This window comes from Phoenix dactylifera, chromosome 13 (assembly GCF_009389715.1).
Source record: "Phoenix dactylifera cultivar Barhee BC4 chromosome 13, palm_55x_up_171113_PBpolish2nd_filt_p, whole genome shotgun sequence".
NCBI lineage: Eukaryota > Viridiplantae > Streptophyta > Magnoliopsida > Arecales > Arecaceae > Phoenix > Phoenix dactylifera.
Window position 1 is genome coordinate 3,675,237 of NC_052404.1, and position 21,854 is coordinate 3,697,090.

At 37.6% G+C, this 21,854-nt stretch overlaps 1 protein-coding gene and 1 pseudogene across 1 annotated transcript; one reads left to right on the forward strand and one right to left on the reverse strand.

Annotated features, from left to right (window-relative positions):
* Nucleotides 1–1,907: 1,907 nt before the first annotated feature.
* Nucleotides 1,908–14,300, reverse strand: LOC103701640. The gene is made up of 8 exons (XM_039132822.1): nucleotides 14,111–14,300; nucleotides 12,048–12,152; nucleotides 11,284–11,964; nucleotides 7,424–7,494; nucleotides 3,861–4,325; nucleotides 3,669–3,740; nucleotides 3,493–3,584; nucleotides 1,908–2,576 (listed from the first exon to the last, which is right to left on the reverse strand). The coding sequence occupies exons 1-8, from the start codon at nucleotides 14,115–14,117 to the stop codon at nucleotides 2,507–2,509; spliced, it is 1,563 nt and encodes a 520-aa protein (XP_038988750.1). The 5' UTR covers nucleotides 14,118–14,300; the 3' UTR covers nucleotides 1,908–2,506.
* LOC120112861 lies at nucleotides 4,817–5,693 on the forward strand (annotated as a pseudogene).
* Nucleotides 14,301–21,854: the final 7,554 nt, after the last annotated feature.

The following is a 21,854-nucleotide window of genomic DNA, read 5'->3' on the forward strand; positions in this document are numbered from 1 at the left end:
ATGATAATGATTATGGGTTTATGATGATCACGATGATGGTGATGATGATGATGATGCTCTCAACAATCAAGTTCCAGTATCTTTCCTCAACAAGCTACCTTTTTTTTTTTTTTTTGTCAAAGTTCAATATCAACAACTCCTAGAAACAAATGCTGAGGATAGAAGCTCCAAACTCTGCTATAAACATTACACTGTAACAATCTTTACCAAACAAAACCTCTGAGCCACGTTCTAAAAATTCTCTATAGGATATTAGTTCATACTTTTATTAAAATCTAGAGTTCTGTCTCATATTAGTTTCTTTTGGCAAATTAATTAATGCCGAGCAATCTTCAAGAAACTCCACCAAAGGCTTGTTGCAATCCCTTTTTTTTTATTAGTGGAGATTGTATTGATTTTTTATTTCCAGCGCTTGCCAAACATGCAGTAAATTGATGAGATTGAAACCCCTGACCTCGGCCTAGCAATTCGCTAATAATTCACTCAAAACTTCACAATGAAACGATATCGATGAATCTTGGCTAGGAATACCCAAACGCTTTAAGTGAAAATGTCCAACCTAATTTACATGTGTAATCATGTAATCCATTCTTGTATGCTGAAAATACGTTTTCAGAAGCCATCATTTTGAAAACAAAATGATTATTCCTAGTGTGAGTTCCAAACCATGTATTTTCTTACCCTGAGATGCTTGGGTTCATAAAATGATGATTAAGAATGAAAGTTTAACCAATATAACTAGAAATTAAAGTTTAACCTTGTACTTACAGAAATTTTGGTTCACTGCCCAGGATGACCCTAATTATTATGGCATCCCTTGGTCTTTTTAGCAGTGGCAAGTCATTATCATGGTCATTAAGAACTCCAATTCTACAGGCTTGAAGCGTAAACCATCACGAAATTTTAATTAGATTGTCAAACAAACCAAGTTTATATAGAAAAATTGGAAAAATGACAGTTCTAGTTGCTAAGCACGTAAAGATAATCAGAAAATTACATTCATCCTTGTTTAAAGTAGACAGAGATTAGCAAAATAGATGCCAGAAACTCCTAAACTATGGACAAGTGTAGATGATTAAACTTGTAAAATTGCCCATCAGAAAGAAGAAAAAAAAAACTTATAAGATCACATGGTTGAATTTGGAAGAAAAAAAAAACATTAGCCCAAACTTAGTGGGGAACATAACCTAATATAGTCTGTTGAACAGAGACTAGTCTGGGTAGATGTAGTCAGATTAGCTTATGCTTGATCATTAACATTGAATCAATCTACATATCAAGATGGCTGATGTTAGGGTTAGCCCTTCTCCCAACTACAACACTTATCACATACTCTTTTCCTTGCGTTTGCTTCCTTTTCTTTACCTTCTTGTGGGCTTAATATATTTGGGTCTCTCTCTCTCTCTCTCTCTCTCTCTCTCTGCGTGTGTAGTGTCGAATCATGATAAAGCTGTTGGATTTAAAAGTGCTCATTTTGTGCGTGCAGTGTTGAATCATGATAAAGCTGTTGGATTTAAAAGTGCTCATTTTGTGCTTATTCTCCAGATGATGATATGAAAAAAATGATAGTTCTACAGTTCTACTTGAATCCAGACACCCAAAGAAAATACCATTAACCCGGCAAAAAAAAGAAAAAAAATAACAACTCCATCCCCCTTTTCTACATAAACTAAACCAGGTAGAGTACTTCGAAAAACAGCAGAAATGGTAACTGAACTGAGCAGAGAATGCAAGCCAAACTATAATCACAATGCTGCATATAATGACAATGAATTTATTTTTTTTCCAAGCAAAAACAACTTGATCAATTTAGTTAAATTTCTTGAATTCAAAATTAGCGGTATAATATCCTTGAATGCACCTTTAAGTTGCATCTGGATGTGCAATACTAAAGAGTAGCCAAATCCTATGGAGAAAGTATACATCCTTTACAAATCCTTTACAAGATGCACCACAGCAGCATGAGTCGGATCAACAAACTCAAGATTTAATAGCTCTACTTTCATCCTTCAAGTCAATCTTAAAAGCCTTTCCACATCTACGATGCTACACCTACAAACAAATGCAAATGCTGCTGCTACTTTTCTACTTACAGATAAAGCTCCTGCATCTACTGGACAAATATACAAAATTACAGAGCATCTCAAATGACTTCGGAAGCTTTTTACAACAGAAGACCAACATAGCTCCTCCACAAGGCTCTGAGGGGGTCCACATTACGAGTCATTCTAGGACCAGAGAAGAGAGCATAGATCAAAGTCACAGGATTTTGGCTGAAAGTTCCTCTAATAACAGATTTTTCATAAGCAACTTCTGGGAGTATATCTGTACAACAGTTTTCTTGAAATGGGTGGCCTAAGTCCCAACACTTGAAAATCAAATGCAGCTTTCTGAGGCAACCATGCCTATCCAGTATCCAAGTATGTAGCGCATGTCCAATGCCTGTTCCTTTGTACCCTTTACAGGTTTAGCTTCTTGATCTTTCACGACAATGATGCCACTCTTCTTAGTCTATGGACAAGGTGGTGCCGCCAGTTTCGTCCTCACTTAAACTAGTTGCCTTGTCTCCATTATACCTATTAGATAAGCAATACAACGTCAACACTCTCATGAAAACTCCAAATTAGTATTGGCTATTACTAATATTATTAGGTCCAGGCAAATTCCCTTGTATGTGCCTGGGCTAATTGATAGAGGATCACACTTGTTTGAACATTTGCATTTGAGTCTTAAAAAGAACAAATAAACAAGAGAGGCAGAGCGGAGGCTTGTGCAAGTTATAATGTATCTCAAAGATTTTTCAATATTTCATATTGAAGTGTGTGTTTTGTGAACCATCTCACACTTCCAGCCTCCAAACTCACCATTCAGCTAGGACCAAGCTTGGTGGCCCAACTCAACCTTGGACCATTTCTACCAATACTTGGTTCTCCACAGCCAAGTGACAGCCAAGTGTAGTATCATTAAGTTAACCAAATTATGGTATCTCACTCACCTTTCCTAAAAGGGGGAAACCCTACTTATCCTAGTATAATATATAGCAAGAAACCCGGATATAAGATCAAAGATATATCACACCTAGGAACTATCCATGTGCATCATGTTATACCATGGGATCACGTACTAATGATGATTATAGATACAATCACAAAAATTAAGCTACATGATCATTACAAAAGAAGGTACAGTTAATGGATAATTATTATAAGCTATTTTCCTTCTAGTAAAGAAAATATAACCCACCTTAAATCTACATACAAAAACTTAAGAGAATTATTTTGCCATGTTAGCTATGTCAGTGATAAGAGGGCAAGCCTTGGAGCAACAGTAAGGTTGCTCCATTGTGACCAGAGTGTCATGAGTTTTAAACACAGAAACAACCTCTCAGAATACGAGGGTAAGATTATATATATCTGACCTTCCCCAGACCCCAGCGTAGTAGGAGCCTTGTGCACTGGATGCCTTTTTTTTAGCTATGTTAATGATACAAACCTTATGACTGGTTTTCTCCGTGAAAATTTCTCAAAACTTTTTGTTCCATAATCCTGCTGTTGAAATTGTAGGCCATTCACCTTCCTGCCCATCTGCCCAATGATGAAATGGAAGATTATAAAAATAAAATAAGTATATGGTAATTAGAGGACTTTGAATACAAATATCCCACTCACCTCCATTAGCATTTTGGGTTGCACAGGAATAGAACATTCACTAACTATCTTTTCTTTGTAAATCTTTTCCTTCTGCACATAAATAAGATAAGCTCTAGGGACACAGTTCATGAGGGGAAAAAAAAAAAATGTATTCAGCTGGCCAGTACTGTAAAAACCCTAATTTTCCACTGAGAAGGGTGGTACGAATACCTTCACTGGTCTCCTAGGCATCAATACATCCTCAGTATCAAGAAAATCATTGCTTTTACATGCTGATTTTGAAAACTTAGATTCCAAGAATTCTTCTCCCTGAGATACTTGAGAACTGTAGTAATAATGATTATAAGGAAATGCTTTGTTGGTATAAGCTTTTTGACCATTTATATCAAAGCGATGCCCGCAACTACTTTCATCCTCTTTAGTTCCGTACTTAGCACATCTTCCGTTACTATGGCTGTTATAGTCAGAAGCTTTGCCTGCAAAATCTTCAACCTTTTCCACTAGACAGGTCTGTTTTGCGACAGAATCACTCTGCTTGGTCAGCAAGGCCCTTGAGTTTAACTGGTAGCCTGGCAAGCCATCTTGATCAAGAAATCTCTGCATGCTTTTTCTAAAGCCAATTGCTTCTGGATACGAGCCATTTGAAAGTTTCTCATTCCTATATTTATCATAACCCTAGACAAAATCAGAATAGAAAATTATAAATTATATAGGCTACATCACCAGTGAGACAAAAAGGAATAATGAGTAAGAACAGTATGATACTTTGGAAAATTGACCATCTACTATACATGTACATGTATACAGATGTACATTATATATGTGTGAGTTTATGTGCGTGTGCAGCTATATATGTGTGGGCATCTATATACATGGGCTAAAATGCAATGCATACATGTCCAAATAAATCTGGAAATGGCAAGCCAATGGCCAGGAATTAGAACAGATGAGTAACTACTGTGCTTTTATGGGTTTTAACTAATCTACCGAGCTTCTGATAAATAATATGATGGTACAATATAATGTTTTTATATAAGAATATATTACTGAATTCAGACCCAATCTGACCCATTTGAAATTTGGGTAATTGTGGATTTTCAATCCTACGATCCGCCCCGACCCAAATCTGTAAAATTATTTGGGCCAATGTTTATTTATCATGCTGCATTGTTCTAGATGGACGCCATTGCTCCAAAGTACTCAAAGGCTAGGTATGATGAAATCGTGAAGGAAGTTTCTTCTTACCTTAAGAAGGTGGGCTACAACCCAGAGAAGATTCCTTTTGTTCCCATCTCTGGATTTGAGACAACCTGGACTGGTACAAGGGTCTCACCCTTCTTGAGGCCCTTGACATGATCCAGGAGCCTAAGAGGCCCTTAGACAAGCCTCTCCGCCTGCCACTTCAGGACATATACAAGATTGGTGGCATTGGTACTGTCCCAGTTGAACATGTCGAAACTGGCATTCTCAAGCCTGGCATGGTGGTCACTTTTGGTACCAGTGATCTGACAACTGAAGTCAAGTCCGTGGAGATGCACCATGAGGCCCTGCAGGAGGCCCTTCCTGGTGACAATGTGGGTTTCAATGCGAAGAATGTTGCTGTCAAGGATCTCAAGCGTGGTTTTGTGGCCTTTAACTCAAAGGATGATCTTGCGAAGGAGGCGGCTAGGTTCACTTCTCAGGTTATTATCATGAATCATCCTGGTCAAATTGGCAATGGTTATGCTCCTGTGCTTGACTGCCACACCTCTTACATTGCTGTTAAATTTGTGGAGGTCCTTACCAAGATTGACAGACAGTTTGGTAAGGAACTTGAGAAGGAACCCAAGTTTTTGAGAAAGACCCGACCCGGACCCGAACTGGACCCGAATTTTTGGGTTGGGCCCAGATTATACGTGGACCCGACCCGACCTGAATGACCCGTTGGGTTAAAAATTGTAGCGGTGGATCCGACCCGATCTTATATTGGGTTGGGTCAGGGTCCAAAATTAGAACCCGAACCAAAAATCGGATTGGGTCGGGATCACTCATGACCTGACCCGACTTGACCCATTTGCACCCCTAACCGAACCTAACCTATTTATTAAACAAGTAACTTGACATGACCTATGTAACCCAATAAATAAATAGGTCGGGCTAGGTTAGGTCTGTGATAATAGATTAAACAGATCCTAAATAGGTTAAACAAGTCTTAAACGGTTTAAACAAATCCCCGTCTAATTATGAAATGGGTTGAAAAAGGTTAGGCAGGTCAAGACCCTAAATCTGAACCTGACCCGTTTATATAGTGTTTGTTTACATACTATTTGATGCTTGAGCATTTTATGTGTTTAAAAAGCTTTAAATTCTTTAAATCATGTGATAAAAAAACTTATTAAATAAAACTCATTTAAATTAGAGGTTTCATTATTGTACAAACAGATAAAACCATGTTGTTTATCTATATTATGTTCTTTGATGTGCTTTCAAAGAACTAAATGTGACTTTACATATGAAAACATACAATTGTATAATGTTTTAGGAACTTTTTTTACTCAGGCACCTGCTTGGCCACCTATGCATTCAACCTAAGCCTTTAAAGGGGTCAACACCTAAGACCACCTAGGCATTTAACAACCATGGAGAGAAGAGATAAAACATGAGAGAAAAGACAATAAAGAAGAGAAAAGAAAGATAAAAAAAAATAAAAGATGCAGAAAAAGGGAAAGAATGAAGAGGACAGGAAGAAATTAGGAGAAAATACTGAGATATAATAGGAGCAAAGTTTCTGGCCCTACTGGGGAATCCACTTGGTTGGCCAGCTACACTAGGCCTAACTTATTAGTTATTTAGTTTATGCTATTTTTTTTATTTTAAATGATGAGCAAAATAACACTTTTTAAATTTAGAAGGTTTAGAAAATCTAGAGTCCTATTCACTTGAGAGAGAACTAAAAGTCCAATTAGAGCTCATTGAAATCCTTTTAAAGGGGGCAGACACAGTTTTTTTAAAAAGTAGTGAATTTAGTGAATTGAGAGAAAAAAGGATTTTAGCATTTTTTCTTCTCTTTAATCTATCTTTTATGTCTTCTAACCCACTTCTTGTCCTTTTGAGCTTGAGAAATCACTCCAGTAACATGGAATTATCCTTGCAGCAGATTTTTGTATAGATATGTGTTTTTTACCAATTTTTTGTAGATACAGCAAATGTGTAATAAATTTCAGATCCACATTATGTGTAAAAACAATTATTTAGAACTACTCTACATCAACTTATTTCTGAGGAAAAGTTCTCTTGTTTAGACATATGTGATTACCATGTGTGCTCATATCTGGACAAACAAGCTTGCTCCTAGGCCAACAATGTGCATATTTCACCAATATGATAATCAGGTCAGGGAAATAGAGGTTCTTTTCTCTTGATCATAGTCCCCTACAACAAAAGTATTGTATTTTATTCCTAGGTTTACCACCATCTTCATTGTTGAACAACAATCAACAATTAGATACACTAACTCTCTCAAGTAGCCTCCTATCAAAAAGGACTGGTGTAATTAGTAGGCTAGCTAAGAATTATTTTTTTAATAAAAAGAAAATAAGTATTTAATCTGTCTAGAAAAAAATCAAATGAAACTTAGTGACCTCTTTCTTTACTACAAGGATGATGTCTAGATCTTATAAGTAACCATTTGTTGATATTGTAAAAGAAGATCAAATTTTGATTTCATACAGAGTTCCTTTTTCTACTTGCGGACGCAAAATAATAGAGTGAAATTAGAAAATGGGAAAATTTACCTTAGTTTCCTTGGGAATCCAAGGGATGCTGCTAGCACAATGGTGCATAGAATCTCCCACATAATATGGTTCTGCAAATAAGTTAGAAAAGAAATGAGATATGATCTAAATTAAACAAGCATCCTGAATAATCAATTACCAAATACCTGCACCTTAACATGAGAGAATGATAGATCAGAAGAGAGAAATGACCACATACAACTAGCATCATTTAAAAGCATGACATTGCAATAAATCATCAGGTTATAATTGGCTAATTGATCATATACACCTGGCATCATTCTTAGAGCAGCGTCGACATACAACTGTTTACATTCCCTGGAGTAGATGATTAAAGAAACAAGATTTTTCAACCGAAGGTAACCTTGTGAAATGAGAGGATTAAGGACCTGTTAGGATATTCCTGCAGGAATATCAGGCTTGTTGGCCCACCCAACCCGGCATCTTCTGAAGGCCCGCCAAGATCCCAGCCTAAATCTCAGCCTGTGGGTCTGTTGGTCTGCAAGAAGAAAAAAAAAAGATACATGGAAGTCCTTTATTCCTTCCCTCAGAATTCAAGCTGGAGGGTGTTGGGTTGATATGGGCCATGCTCAAATGCGCTTCTCAGCGCATGAATCTAGTAGGACACTCAATCCAAATCCTGTTGAATTAGCCAAATAGGCCCTAAGTGGGAATCTCCTAAACTAGCACTATGAGGTGGTTAGGCTGGATATAGTTAAATGTGAGCATCAGCCATCCTTAGGCAAGGTAAACTCCACTTTGTGGATCAACTGAGTTGCTTAGTATAATAAATTGATTATTCGTTCATAGTTTCACATAATAAAAAAAGTTTCCACTCTTCTCAACTAGATAAAGTTTATAACATTTTATTTTTGGTATAAAAACAAAGTGTGACACTAAATGTGCAAAAACAATGACAAATGACCAACTTTTTACCAAAAAACCAAACTTAAACCATATGGCGAAACTTTTATAATCATGAAAACTAAATACCCCTCCATAAGTGACCAGGCAGTCAAATCAATCTGAATACGTCTCCAGTATTTTCTTGCAAAAAAGGGCACCAAACAACCCCAAGTGGCTGCAGAGCATGGTGTTTATATGAATAGGCTGGCAAGAATATCAAGAGAAGCTGCCGAGAAAATCTTTTGAGAATTTCATCCCCTGTGCATGGTGACAAGTGATAACAATGGTGTTGTTCTCTCTGATTACCATGAAAATGACGATGGGCTTAAAAGCTACCAGGTATGAGGTTTATCTTGGAATAAATGGCAAGCAATTGAAATGGCAGACCTATATACTGACTTTCCATATGCAGGACAACTATCAAGGAGAGCTGCTAAAAAGCTTCTTTTGAGGATTTCATGTCCCACTACAGTGAGAATCACGGCAATATTCTCATTAACTGTAATAGACACAAAAAGGCGGCTACGAGCTAAAACTGCAACATAAAAGATTCTACCCATTAATTATTACAATCCTAAGAAATGACTTCTACAACTAAAAAGAAGGGTTGTGCACAGCACCCATTACTCTAAAGTCAGACTTCCTGCTTACCTCTCGGTTGAATAAATCAAGTTAACTGAACCTCAAAACCAACGAAACAATATTATGGCGATAGAAGAGCACTAAATTTGGAGGGCATATCGTATCACTGCAGCAAAATTGCAAAAGTTAAAATCAAAAGTTATCAATTTGATGACCCTATATATTATAAGCTGCACATATAACTCCAGGATTAGCCAGCACTGCGGAGAAGAGCCACTTTGAATGACATTTACTTGTCATAATTTTATGGTTCTGTTCACTATTCTGTTCATTGTAAACGAACATCTAATACAATATAAACAATGCAAAGATGCATGAGAACACCTTTGACTATGAACTAGCCCTTTGCATGGTACTATAACATATGTAGAATGCAACTCTTGTATAAAAAAAAGGGAAATTTTAAGTAGCTTAATTCTAAGCATTTGATTACAGAACATGAAATGTGGATAAAAAAAGAATGATTAAAATATCTGTAGAATTATCGTGATGATGATGTTGATCATGTGTCAGGACCAAGGTCTGCTCTTTTTTTTACCAACAGCGCTCGCTGACTTTAACAGGTCGGTTCAGCCCGTACCGGACCAGTACCGACTAGCACCGGTCCGGTACAGAGGTGGAAATCGGTTCCGACCCAAATCGGGTCGGAACCGATCGGTTTAAGCATCGAACCGGTGCGAACCGGCTCGGTTCGCACCGGTATATGTTCGAACCGGTGCAAACTAAGCGGTTCGCACCGGTATGAGCTTGAACCGGTGCGAACCGAGCCGGTTCGCACCGGGTCGGTGCTGGATTTTAGTGCCAGCGCTGTGGCACTTTCTGGCCATAGGCACTTTCAAAGTGCCTCTTTGTGCGGCATTTCGAATGAAAGTGTGCGGCACTTCGAAAGTGCCGCACTGTGGCTCACAGTGGCACTTTTCAAAGTGCCACAGTGCCTCAACGGTTGGCTATAAAAGCTAACCGAATGCTAAAGCCAAATCCATCAGCTTAGGTGAAGGAAAGGCAGAGAGAAAGGAGGAGGAAAAGAAGAGAAAGGCAAAGACAAAGGTATGAAAAAAATTAGAAGGGTCGGAGAGCGTCGTTTTTCTTGAAGAAAAATTCAGCAAAAACTAAATAAGGTAAAATTTCTTTCCCCTACATTGTTTTTCTAATATTTCATTTAAATTGCTTAAAAAAATTAAATCAAAAATTACCAAAAAATAGGAAATGATTCAATGATTCCATTTCGTCTTGAATTTTTTATATGTTGTCGATATATGGACGATGTTAATGGTGACATTAACTTTTGTTTTTACAGAATTTATATAATTTATAATTTAATTAAAAAAATTAAAAATTAATTTTTAATTAAAAAAATAGAAATTGAAAAAAAAATAATGTGGTCGTAGGAATGGAGCCATCAAGGAAAGGGCATGCTACACAAGATACGAACCACGGTAGGCCGTCTGATATAGGCCGGTCGGATACCATTGCATATCGAAGAAGAGCTCCTCGAGGTTTCGTTCAAGAGGCCAGGATGCGGCTGCAGATGACCTCCCATGTGGAGTCGGATCCATTGATGTATCAAGTTCCGAGTCTTCCTATTATCCGCGGCCTCAGCCAGCCTATGGATATGGTGCATCGGAGTCATCTTCCGGTGGCTACTACCCTGCGCAGCCCGGAGGGTCTTACGGGTCGGATTTTGGTGCCGGCATATTCGGATGGGCTCCTTATCAAGACACCTCTCAGAGCCAGAGCTTCAGCGAGAGATCCGAGAGTTCTTATGACCCGACGCGCATTCCTCGAGGATTGAGCATCCAAGACTACAATGCCGCTTGGTTAGAGGGATGAGTTGATCTGCCTCCATATTATGCTGATGATCCAGATATTGACGAGAAGCATCGTCACTCGACCCGATTTTAGATATCCGAGAGTGCTTTAAATGTATGTAATTGATTGTATCTTAATTTGAAAATATTTGATGTTCTTCATCTCATTATTTGAATCATTTGGAAGTAATAAGTTGCATCATCTAGTTCTAACCTTAAACCTAAATATAAAAACATCAAAAAAATATCCAAAAGTGAAAGAACTCCAAAAAAAAAAAAAAAACGACGATGGGGTCGAAACCAGGCCGAATGTGCCCTATCGGTACAGTATCCGTTCGGCTCGGTTCGGCACCGGTACCGTACCGTTACCGGAGCCGACCGGTACGTCGGTACGATCGGTACCGCGAACCTTGGTCAGGACCATGATAAACTAAATACAAAGCCAAATACAAGCTTACAGATATATAAGCAAGGGAACACCAACAACAATAAAACTTTGCTTACCAAAATGATTCCATGAATTACCAAAATTTGCATCCTGAATTGGTGAATCAAATGCACCAGGTGGAAGTGTGTCAAAATTGATACGAAGAGCTGGACCATCTTCACGATAATGTCTTCCTAATTTCTGCTTAACATAAGAAATAGTTGGATGCACATTCTCAACCTCTAAATATGAGTATCTGAAATCCATCACAGATCCACTGCTCATTACACCCCTTGTATTCATCAACATGTAATTGCCATCCCGGGATGAATGCCTTGAGGATGCCAAAGCACAAGGATCCCCACCCAGATGTTGCAACCTTTCTTGAGATGCTGAGCTACTTCCTGAACATCTATCATCTGCACTAGCATAACATCCAACATTGATCTGCCGACCCCTCTGCTCAAAAGCAGGAACAGCAGATGAAGAACTACGGCCAAAAGATCTTTTGCTTTCTACTTCTTTCAGATCAAAATGCCTATCCCCCTGTTTGGTACTGCTGCAGGATTCCTGTCTAAGTCCACTCGCGTGATCATGTACTAGACCATTGTGATGTTTTCCATTTGCATAAACTTCACCTTCCATTATTTTCTTGTCTTTCAACCTTCTGTGGCAGAACCATCCAGAGACCTGCTTCTCTGACAATCCTATTAGCTTTGCAAACTGTGACTTCATTGATTCACTGGGGTATTTGTGCTCTGACAAATGTAAATATTCATTTTTAATGATTTTTTTTGGAAAAAATGGAAATTTCTATATATGACAGGAGCAGCAACAATACCATTATAAAACTTCTCTAATGCCTCAACCTGTGCAGGAGTCTTCATCTTTCTCTTGGGTTTCTCAGAAGACAGTGTCTTTTCTTTGTTATATACATCCTGGAACCCTGAAAATTTGATAGATATAACCAATGGTTATTTATGTAAAACCACAAAAGATAAATTGTGGTTATAATTTGGACCACCATGTTGTGACTGTGGTCACACAGGTTATAAGAGCTTAACAGATTATGCACCTAAGAAAAAAAAATGAATGGTGAAGGCAATTGAGAGTGAACCATGGCACAATGGTAAGCTTGCTCTATTGTGACCTGAAGGTCATGGGTTTGAAACACAAAAACAGCCTTCCTACTCACGAGAGTAAGAATGCATACATCTGATCCTTCTCAGGCCCTGCAATGGCGAGACCCTCATGCATTGGGCTACCCTTTTTTTAGTGGTAAAGGTAATTAGAAAAGAGATCATCATATTATATATTCTCTTGAAAAAAGTTATAATGGTTAGATTATAGTAACACTATCTCTATTTATACTCTATATACATATACACATGTGCATATACAGATATACATACATTATATGGAGTTGTGTTTTGAAGGAGAGACCCAAGCATAATAGCAGTACTTAAATGTCTTCTTGTTTCCATCCTTTTTTGTTATTTTACATATGTAAGAATAAGAATAGAATGTAGTACTCCTTGTCAAAAATTACAGGTCAAAAATGAAAATTGATATCTAGCCAAACTTAATAAAGAAATGCACTATTTCATTATTTGTAGTTTAGGATAGTCATATATAGCATATTAAGTGGTGTATAAATTATCTAACCAGCACTATTATATGCACATACTGAAACAAATCATGCCCATAAGCAACTTCATAATGAGCCTTAATACATTGTTCTTTTCACCATGCAGGTGAAGCCGCAGTCTTCCAACACCATTCAATCTTAGCGGAGAGCAAAAAATACATGAGATATCCATGCTCAAAATTCACTTCAATGCCCATTTTACATAATTACAGAACTTCCATGCATAATGCCATAAAGGCCACAATCAGAAAAGTAAAAAATCCTCAATGGAAACATACTAACTTACTTTGTTTTTAATTGTCAAGCTCCCTGACCAATCCAAATAAAACAATAACAAGATAGCGACCAATTAATTATCTAAAAACTCATCAAATAAAGGGACGAGATAAGTGTCATATAGCTTCTAGATAAAGTTGCTTCTCTCTCAACTCTCAAGTGTAAATGAAAAGAGTATCATGTGCATTTTCATGATAAATGAACTGCCACTTATAGGCTGATAATTGAAGATGGTGAAAACAAAGGAACATGGGAATATGCTGATACATACATACATACATACATACATACATGCATACACGGCCATAGGCTTGAACATCTTCTCCTAAACTCTAGGCACAAGTAACAATGTTCAGTATCCATCAATTATGTACCTTTACAAAGCAGAAAAAAAGAAGAAGAGAGAAACAATTTCTAAAATTTTTTCATATACTCATAAAAGAACCAATCCCAATCTCAAGACTTTGCTTCCTGACAATGGCTTCATTAATATCAAACCAATTCAGCACCATTCCAGAATCCATTTTCATCTTACTAGCATCATTAATGTATTATCAGGCAATATGCTAGCCAAGTTTATGACAATCTTCATTTCAAAATCAACACATTCACAATGCATTCTGCACTACCAAACAACACTACAAAATTAATCTCAAAAAGCGCACTTCTTGCAATGTCAATATTGTTCCCTATAAGAAAGAAACACTTCTTATTAAACAGAAAAAAAAAAAAAAAAACATTCCATCATAACATTAACATCCCAAGAAGCATCAAATTCCAAACAAATCCCGATTCTCCCATCAAAATCCAAACGTGAGCACAAATTGAACAATTAACCTAGATTAAGCAGACAAAAAAGAGTTCTTTGCCAGCAGAAAATCGAGACATTTCGCAACATTCGCTCGTAATCAAAACCCCAAAAGAAAAAAATTTCAGAAAAGAAGCGATCTGGGAGTGGGTGGTAAAAGAGCTTCGCTTACATTCCATGGCGGGAGGGGAGAAGGGCTTCGAGGAATTTTTTCTCTGGTCCCAAAAGCAAACTACCCTTCTCGAGAAGGCAACACCATTTCTGACGCTTCGTAATGGGACAAGGGCTGTATCTTTCGCGCGAGAGAAACGATTGACCTTCCTTCGCACGAATCCACCGTTGGATCGTGAAATGGTCGCCTTAAGATCCATGCAGCGGATGAATAAAAGAGTTTGGACTGCTCTGAAAGCTGCGCGGTTGACGTCGGTAAAAAAAGATCTATCATTCTTTCTTTGACCTTGTAAATGGCGATAGGGTTTACTATTTTTATTATTTTATGTGCAATGTAGTTGTTTATTTATTTTATTCTTATTTATTTTATTACTTATGGAGCACAGGTAAATAATAAAATAACGGGGTGGAAGGTTAAAAGCCTTGCTCCGATTGTACTCGTGTGGAAGCACATCAGATGTTCTTTGCAGAGTCGACCATCGGATTTGTTAATTTGCTTTAAGATTTGTGGAGCATGATAATGGAGAGGAGAGAGAGGAGAAGCCTGCAGCCCTCGCCAAACCCTCCTGAACTGTAATAGGACGCCCAAACAAAAATAAACAACATTATTATTAGAAAACTCATAAAAAAGACACACCGGTTGAAACCTAAGACAAGGTTCCTGAGGAGAACCGGCATGACGAAGTAGCCGATGGGCAGCAGCGGCGTGTCGAAGTCGAGACTTCAGGTTTTCAGCGGGGAGTAGATGCGGGCACCACAAACTCTTCTGTGTCGATTGAGCACATGCTATACGCCACCATGTAAAGCTGATAGACGGTCGAGATTGGTTGGTTGGACAGTGATGATCGATGAGTATGCCATGCAGCTATGGATGGACATCATCAAAAACTGGATGGCCATCAAATAAAGCTGTTTACGAATACCATGCGTGATCTATATTATGTGATGACCATCTATCTTCTGATGGCAGCTATCTTCAGTTTTATCTACTTATTGAAATGGAAGCTGGACGGGATTCCCCATCCTTCTCTCGGAAACTTCTCTGAAGAAAATTTGGTGAATGAGATGATAGTTGCAGCTCATGCTGGATTGCACTTTTGCTTGTTTGGCTCAGATTTCTTGAGAGTTTGCTGGTTTATATTTCATTAGATAGCTGAGGGAGCTCCAAGCTTTGGTACTCGACCACTTTGGACAACTTTCCAAGCCTTGCAATTGGATATGGCAAGACAAAATGAACTGGAAGCCAGGCTATAACGTCCAATTGTGTGTTTAGCCTGAAAAGTAGTTCGCACAAGGTAAGCAGGGAACCAAAAGGGCAAGATGGAGGGTTGATCTTTATGTTTGCTTGGGCTGATTGTTTAGGTCGGCCCTATTGAAATTTTCTAAATACTCAACCTAAAAGGGTACTACATTTGGCAATGGGGTTCACTTGGGAGGGTATTTAACTATTTTCTGACATGGGCTGTCTTAGGGGTGAACCTGGATCTTAAGAAAAGTTAAGAATTTTATTGAATCATCACAACAAACTCAAAAGTAAGTTTTTTTTGTGCAAATAGGCTGCAAGGACTTGTGCAAATATGTATTTAATCTTACATCGATTGTATATTAGGAAGTTTTTTCATAGTTTTATAGAGGTAATGAATCCAAATAATAACTTTTATCTAGCTATTTTTAGGTGATGTCTCGAGTCGTCTAATTGTATCAGAGTGTACTCAGCTAACGGCTCATGTATGACTAGGAGACACTGTATTATCCCGTCTTTTAGGGATGACTATAGACCCTTTTAGGGCTGATCAACAGCTGACCATTATAATTAGATTTAGTTGAATTTGGCCTTTTAGTCGAGTAAGGATACAAAGACTTAAAAAGCGTGAAGATCTATGCAAGCTTGTATTTGGTCCTACATCGGTTGCACGCTCTCTAAAATCCAAACAAGAACTTTAGGTTAGTTACTTTTAAGTGTTGCATTTGTATTGTATTATTAGATGCAATCTCAATAGTTGTGAGGTGCATTTTATTTACTAAAGGATGTCAGTCATATACATATATCAATGTGATATACTTACTTTTAGATTCATGCAAGACTAAAATAATTACTTTCCACCTACCTCTCATCATAATTTGAATAATTGATTGAAGCAACACACATTCTTTTCTCTTTTAATTATGAAGTTTTAGCTATAGCCTTGCCATTCTAGATCACAAATAAGAAACCCATATCTGCAACAACCCAGTCTACATCTTGAAAAATGCATATGTATATGAATACATGAAAGAAATCTCAATGAAATGGTATGCAGAAACAACCTGATTAGTATTTGGATGACATGCTTTGGAGGCTAATTTGAGACTTTTCTAACTAAGGTTTTGATTTTTAGTAATGTTTAGTATAGTAGAAATTATGAAACTTTAAAATTTGAGAGATTCCTTGGTATTTGGAAGATGAAAAATTGATTGGAGCCAAAAATTGAGGTTTTGAACTGAAATTATGATATCAACCTTTTGCTCTTGAGAAAATTGAATTTAAAATATTTTTATTAAATTCAAATAAAGGTACTTCCTTAATTAAATGAAATGTGTTAGATAGATAAAACTTAAACAATATTACATGTGAATAATTTTGCTTATTTCTCTATCTGTCCTTGTAGATTTACCTATCTAGATGGGATATATGGCTTCATTTGAAGTGTCGATGAGGATATGTGGACCCTTGTCCAAGCAATATATGTGGTTCTCAAGGATTTTATGTGGCTTTATCCGATTAGTCAATTCGGTGGTAACGATTGTGTAGCCCTCATCCAGTTTACTGGAAAGGATTTTATATAGCCCTATCTGTAACAAGGATTTATGCGACCTTAAGCTATAAGCAAAAATTTCTAACATAAAACTGCATTAAATGAAGAGTTTTAAAGTATAAATTATGTTTTGACTATTTATTTTGATTAAGTATTTGACTTGTCGTTTTGTATAAATTATTTGGAAACTTTTCAAAACTTGAGTTTGCTTTCATGACATCCTATTCTTATTGAAACTCTAGTTTTGGAATTCACAATAAAATGATTTCAATGGATTTCCATTGAAGCCTTTTTATTGATAATGTGACATTTTTTAAGTTATTTATTTTCTTGTGGATCCTTGAGTTCGTTCACCATATTAAGAGTTTACTTACTAAGCTTCATAGCTCACTTCTGTTTATCATACAAATTTCAAAATGATTAGTGGGAAATTTGGTGGATTATTAAGAAAAGTGGTCCCAATATTTTGAAGTTGCCTTTTGAACCTGCTGATTATGGGAGTGGTGTCGACAGTATCATAGTGTGTGCTTAGTTGCTTGTACCTTGAAAATATAGTATTGAACATGACAAGCTATAGTTAAGTTTGTAATCAGATTTTATTCAAGAAATTTGGATAATAATACATTTTTAGTTATTGCTATGCTTGATCTTATATTTTTTTTTAAGGATGTTAAATATCTATAATATTTTGATCGATTTTTATTAAGGACAATTAAATTTGAACTCCAATGTTGTTTGATTTTAGTAGCCACATCTGAGGGGATCTCAGGATGCGGCACTTTCTATGGCGGCCAAATCACTGAGATGAGAAAGAAAACTGATCAGCTAAAATCATAGCCCCACTCTTATGGGACCTTCAAGCCATGTCAACTAAGAAAACAATGAAAGATAGATGGGCTTGACTTGATGCAGACATTTAAAGGGACTCGTTCTTATCTATTCACTAGGGCCCAAAATACTATTAAACAACATCCAAAGCTATCCCAAACCATCCTAGCAGACATAATTCCATCAACTTGGTTAGGAAACCTAGTTGATATGCAAACAAGACCGTAGCTCGATGGTTGCACGCTTCTTCATCATCCTAAATTTTGATTTTATTATCTTTTTTTTTCAAGTAAATGCTTAACCATTTAACCTGATTATATTCATCGTAGGTCAAGTTAGGTTATCCGTTTAATAAATAAATCTTCATCGCTCTAAATTTTGATTTTATTATCTTTTTTTTTAAGTAAATACTTAACCGTTTAACCTGATTCAATTCATCGTAGATCAAGTTAGGTTATCCGATTAATAAATAAATCTTCATCACCCTAAATTTTGATTTTATTATCTTTTTTTCAAGTAAATGCTTAACCGTTTAACCCGATTCAATTCAACGTAGGTCAAGTTAGGTTATTCAAAATAACATATTTTTTCATCCATCCTATATCCGACCTAACTCGTACTTATCCGATCCGGCCCGATTGCAATCCCTAAATTCTGGTAAGGAATCACCCCACCATTATTCTCAAAGCATATATGTCAATAATAAGCTGGTACAATAGATAAGAATTTGTAGGCCATGGCATCCGACATGCCCAAGTCTCAAGCCTTATCTACGAACTAGGCCTCCTTGACGTGCCATCAAACATCATCAAAAGACTCAACATTGGATCCATGCACTCATTTTAAACCCCTCTGCCATCAGTGTCATGTCCCTAAGGTGGCCAACCTCTTATTCAGGGCAGCATCCCTCTGGACCCGGCCGGCATGGGAAGCAGCCTGTAAAGGAGAGAATAAAATCACGGAAAGGAGACATCCCATGTTCTATCTGCCCTCCGAGGTGCACCAAAACTGTGATACTATCGTTTATTTCGAATCAAAAGTTTGAGCTACTAGAAAAATTCCAAGCAAGGGTCTGCTCCTTGCCCAAAGTTTGGCACCCCCTGGAAACACGGTTTTGGGTTGGACCAGCCAAATGCCGCTTTGAACCATGCGCCGCTCCCATCTCGGGGCCCGACCTTGGTCTCCTACGAGCGCTACAGTCGCAGGGCAGTCTCTGGCCCACGCTCTTGTCCTCCTCCTTTTAGGGCTCGTTTGGTTCGCGGGAAAAGAAGGGGGGAAAGTGTGGTCAACGGGAAAGTAATGAGATGCCTCTTGTTTGGTTGGAGTTTTCAAAGGAGAGAGAAGGGAAAGTTATATTCCCATGGGAATGTGATTCCCACATTTCATGGGAAAGTCTTTCCCATGAGAAACATGGGAAAGTAACTTTCCCATGAGGCGGGAATCACTCCATTTTTATTTTTTCCCAAAAAGTCCTTTCAGCATTAAAGAAGCATTAAAGAGGCATTAAAAATCTAATTTTTATTAAGGGCATAATAGGAATTATATATAACTTTCCTAGGAAAGTGGATGGCCAACCAAACATAAGCACCTTGGAAATTTGTTACTTTCCTATAGTTAACCAAACATGCCAAAAGTACTTTCCTAGGCATCCTCTTCCTAGGAATTTGTTTCCCAGGAATCATATTCCTAGGAAGAAAAATGCTTCCCGCGAACCAAACGAGCCCTTATTGGGCTCTTTGCCCGCTAGAGATGGCTGTTTAGGGCCAACTTAAATGTTATGAGACCACTGTATGTGGACTATTTATTAGTGGCATATGTATCTGCAAGGAGAAATTATATCCTACATTGTGTGAGAATTTATGCGGGCATATATTTAGTCCCACGTTAGTTATTCGCTGGATAGATCTTAGGTATTTCTACACGATCAAGAAACCCAAATAATATCTTCCGGCTAGTCATTTTGGGCGAGGTTCTAGGTTGTTATAAATGGTATTAGAGCGGATCCGGCCCATAACCTATGTGGACTAGGAGACACTGCTGCAGGGATCTATTGGGGCTAACCACGGGCCGATCGTGGTGTTTGTGATTAGATTTGAATGGATTGAACCTTTAGCCTGATGAGGACATCAGGACTTGACCAGTAAGGATCTATGCGGGCATGTATTTAGTCTCATATTGGTTATTCACTGGATAAATCTTGGGTATTTATACAGGATCAAGAAACTCAAATAATAACTTCTAGCTAGTCATTTTGGATGAAGTTCTATTCATAGACCCTACTCATTTTTATAGACCCTATTTATCAAGTGCCGATCCCGATGCACTGCTATAGAAACGAGCGGTTGTGATTTTCTACATGCATGGTGATGTGGTGCATGCCGCGTAGGGTATAATTTGTCATCTATGAGATTCGTGGGTGACAAAAAATATCGAGAAGAGGAGGGAAACTTTAACCTCTGAATTTGGTCGGCCGCCCCCTGGTTATAATTAGGTCATTGTTTTGTACATAATTATATTGATTTATTTTTACTTTAAAACGGCAATGAGGACACTGGGTGTGGAGTAAGCAAAAAAGTAATATTATTTTTGTCTCCATCTAGGCTTCTGATGGTTTCACTTACCAGGAGTTCTTGCCTCTTAATATTAATCCTGCATAAAAACGGAAGAGCATAGAGCCAAGTTGACAGAGATTAATGAGTTATAAAGAAGATTTAATTGGTTATGCTATATAGGCATGTCAGTGGAGCAGGCAAGTAACACTCAATATGATATAATAGGTAATCCTTTAGCTATGAATTTTCAATGCCCAGTTGGATGTTACAAAAATAAACACTCCCCTGTGGCCATGATGAGGGATTTTATCATGGTATATGGTTCCAAAATGGGAAATGTTCCAATATGATAAAATGTTCCAAAGATAAAAAGGTTATACAATTGATGCTTAAATGGAGTTGGTAAAACCGTAAAACCCTCCAATGGTGTTAATTATTGTTTGCAAGATTCCCAAGCTCTCTTGCTTGATATATTTTGCTCTCTAATTGTAGGAATTGAGTCGTATCTTTCATGCAAAAAAAGAATCCACCTTTTTTTTACACGAATCTACCCCTAGATATATGACCCACCGTATAGACCTCAAAGCGCCCCAAACTCTACCATTCATGCATGTATAGATCTCAAAGCGACCGGCGGATGATCCAGTAGTTGATTTATGCGAAAAAAGATGAATCATTCTTTTGCGTGAAAATGAGATATGAATGATTTGTCAGACCATGGGTTTGTTTTTTTTCTTGAAAAAAGAACAACTACTAGACCAATCAATTTATGGAAAGCATCATCTATCACTGAATTGCAAGGAAAGATATATTTTATACACGGGTTCAGGAAGGTAAAATATCTACATTCCCCTTTGTGACAACCATTTGTGCCCTCTGACATGGATGGCTGAATAAACTTACGAGGCTTGATTGAAACAGAGAATCAATGGCAAGAAAACTATTTTAAAACCAAGCTGGTTTCAAGTCTCAAGACGACCTTTGAGTAGTTTAAGTATAAACATAGCATAAAATACATACCAGAGTCACCCTCAGAATAGCCGAGGTTTCACTCTGCAATAAAAGAACATTGAAACCGCCAAGGCGCCACCGGTATTTGCCTGGGGAATAGAACTATTAGTGGTAGCCAAACCTTCTGCGTCTTTCCTTCAAGTATTTTTCTACCTCCTGTTTCATGCGTGCTTTAATTAATAAACGAAGCAGGCTCGGAGAAAACAACAGCCATCAACATGCATGGGACAGAAAACAAGAAGCTTGCAAATGCATGGAAAAATTATGATTGATACGAAGAACTTGGAATCTCTATCTCGGAGGCTGGCTTTGTGGGTCAAAGTTGATAGTGTGAGCAAGGCTTTATATAATCTCTTGTTTAGGTAAATGACAGACATAAAGTTGTGCACCACACTCTCCGTGAGAATCCATGCGGGTGCGTGTTTAGTTTCACATCGGCTATACATTGGATAGATTTTGGGTACTTATGTAGAGCTAAGAAATCCAAATAATATTTTCCAACTAGCTTTTTTGGATGAAATCCTCGATTGTTGCAAATAGTATCAGAGCGGATCTGGCT

Bases quoted from the DNA above. Each gene is read 5' to 3' on its own strand.
- LOC103701640 (XM_039132822.1), bottom strand. The intron at 7,495-11,283 runs GTAAGCAAAGTT...ACTTATTTGCAG, and splicing joins TAATTCATGGAATCATTTTG to AACCATATTATGTGGGAGAT. The intron at 3,585-3,668 runs GTGAGTGGGATA...ATCATTGGGCAG, and splicing joins AACCCAAAATGCTAATGGAG to ATGGGCAGGAAGGTGAATGG.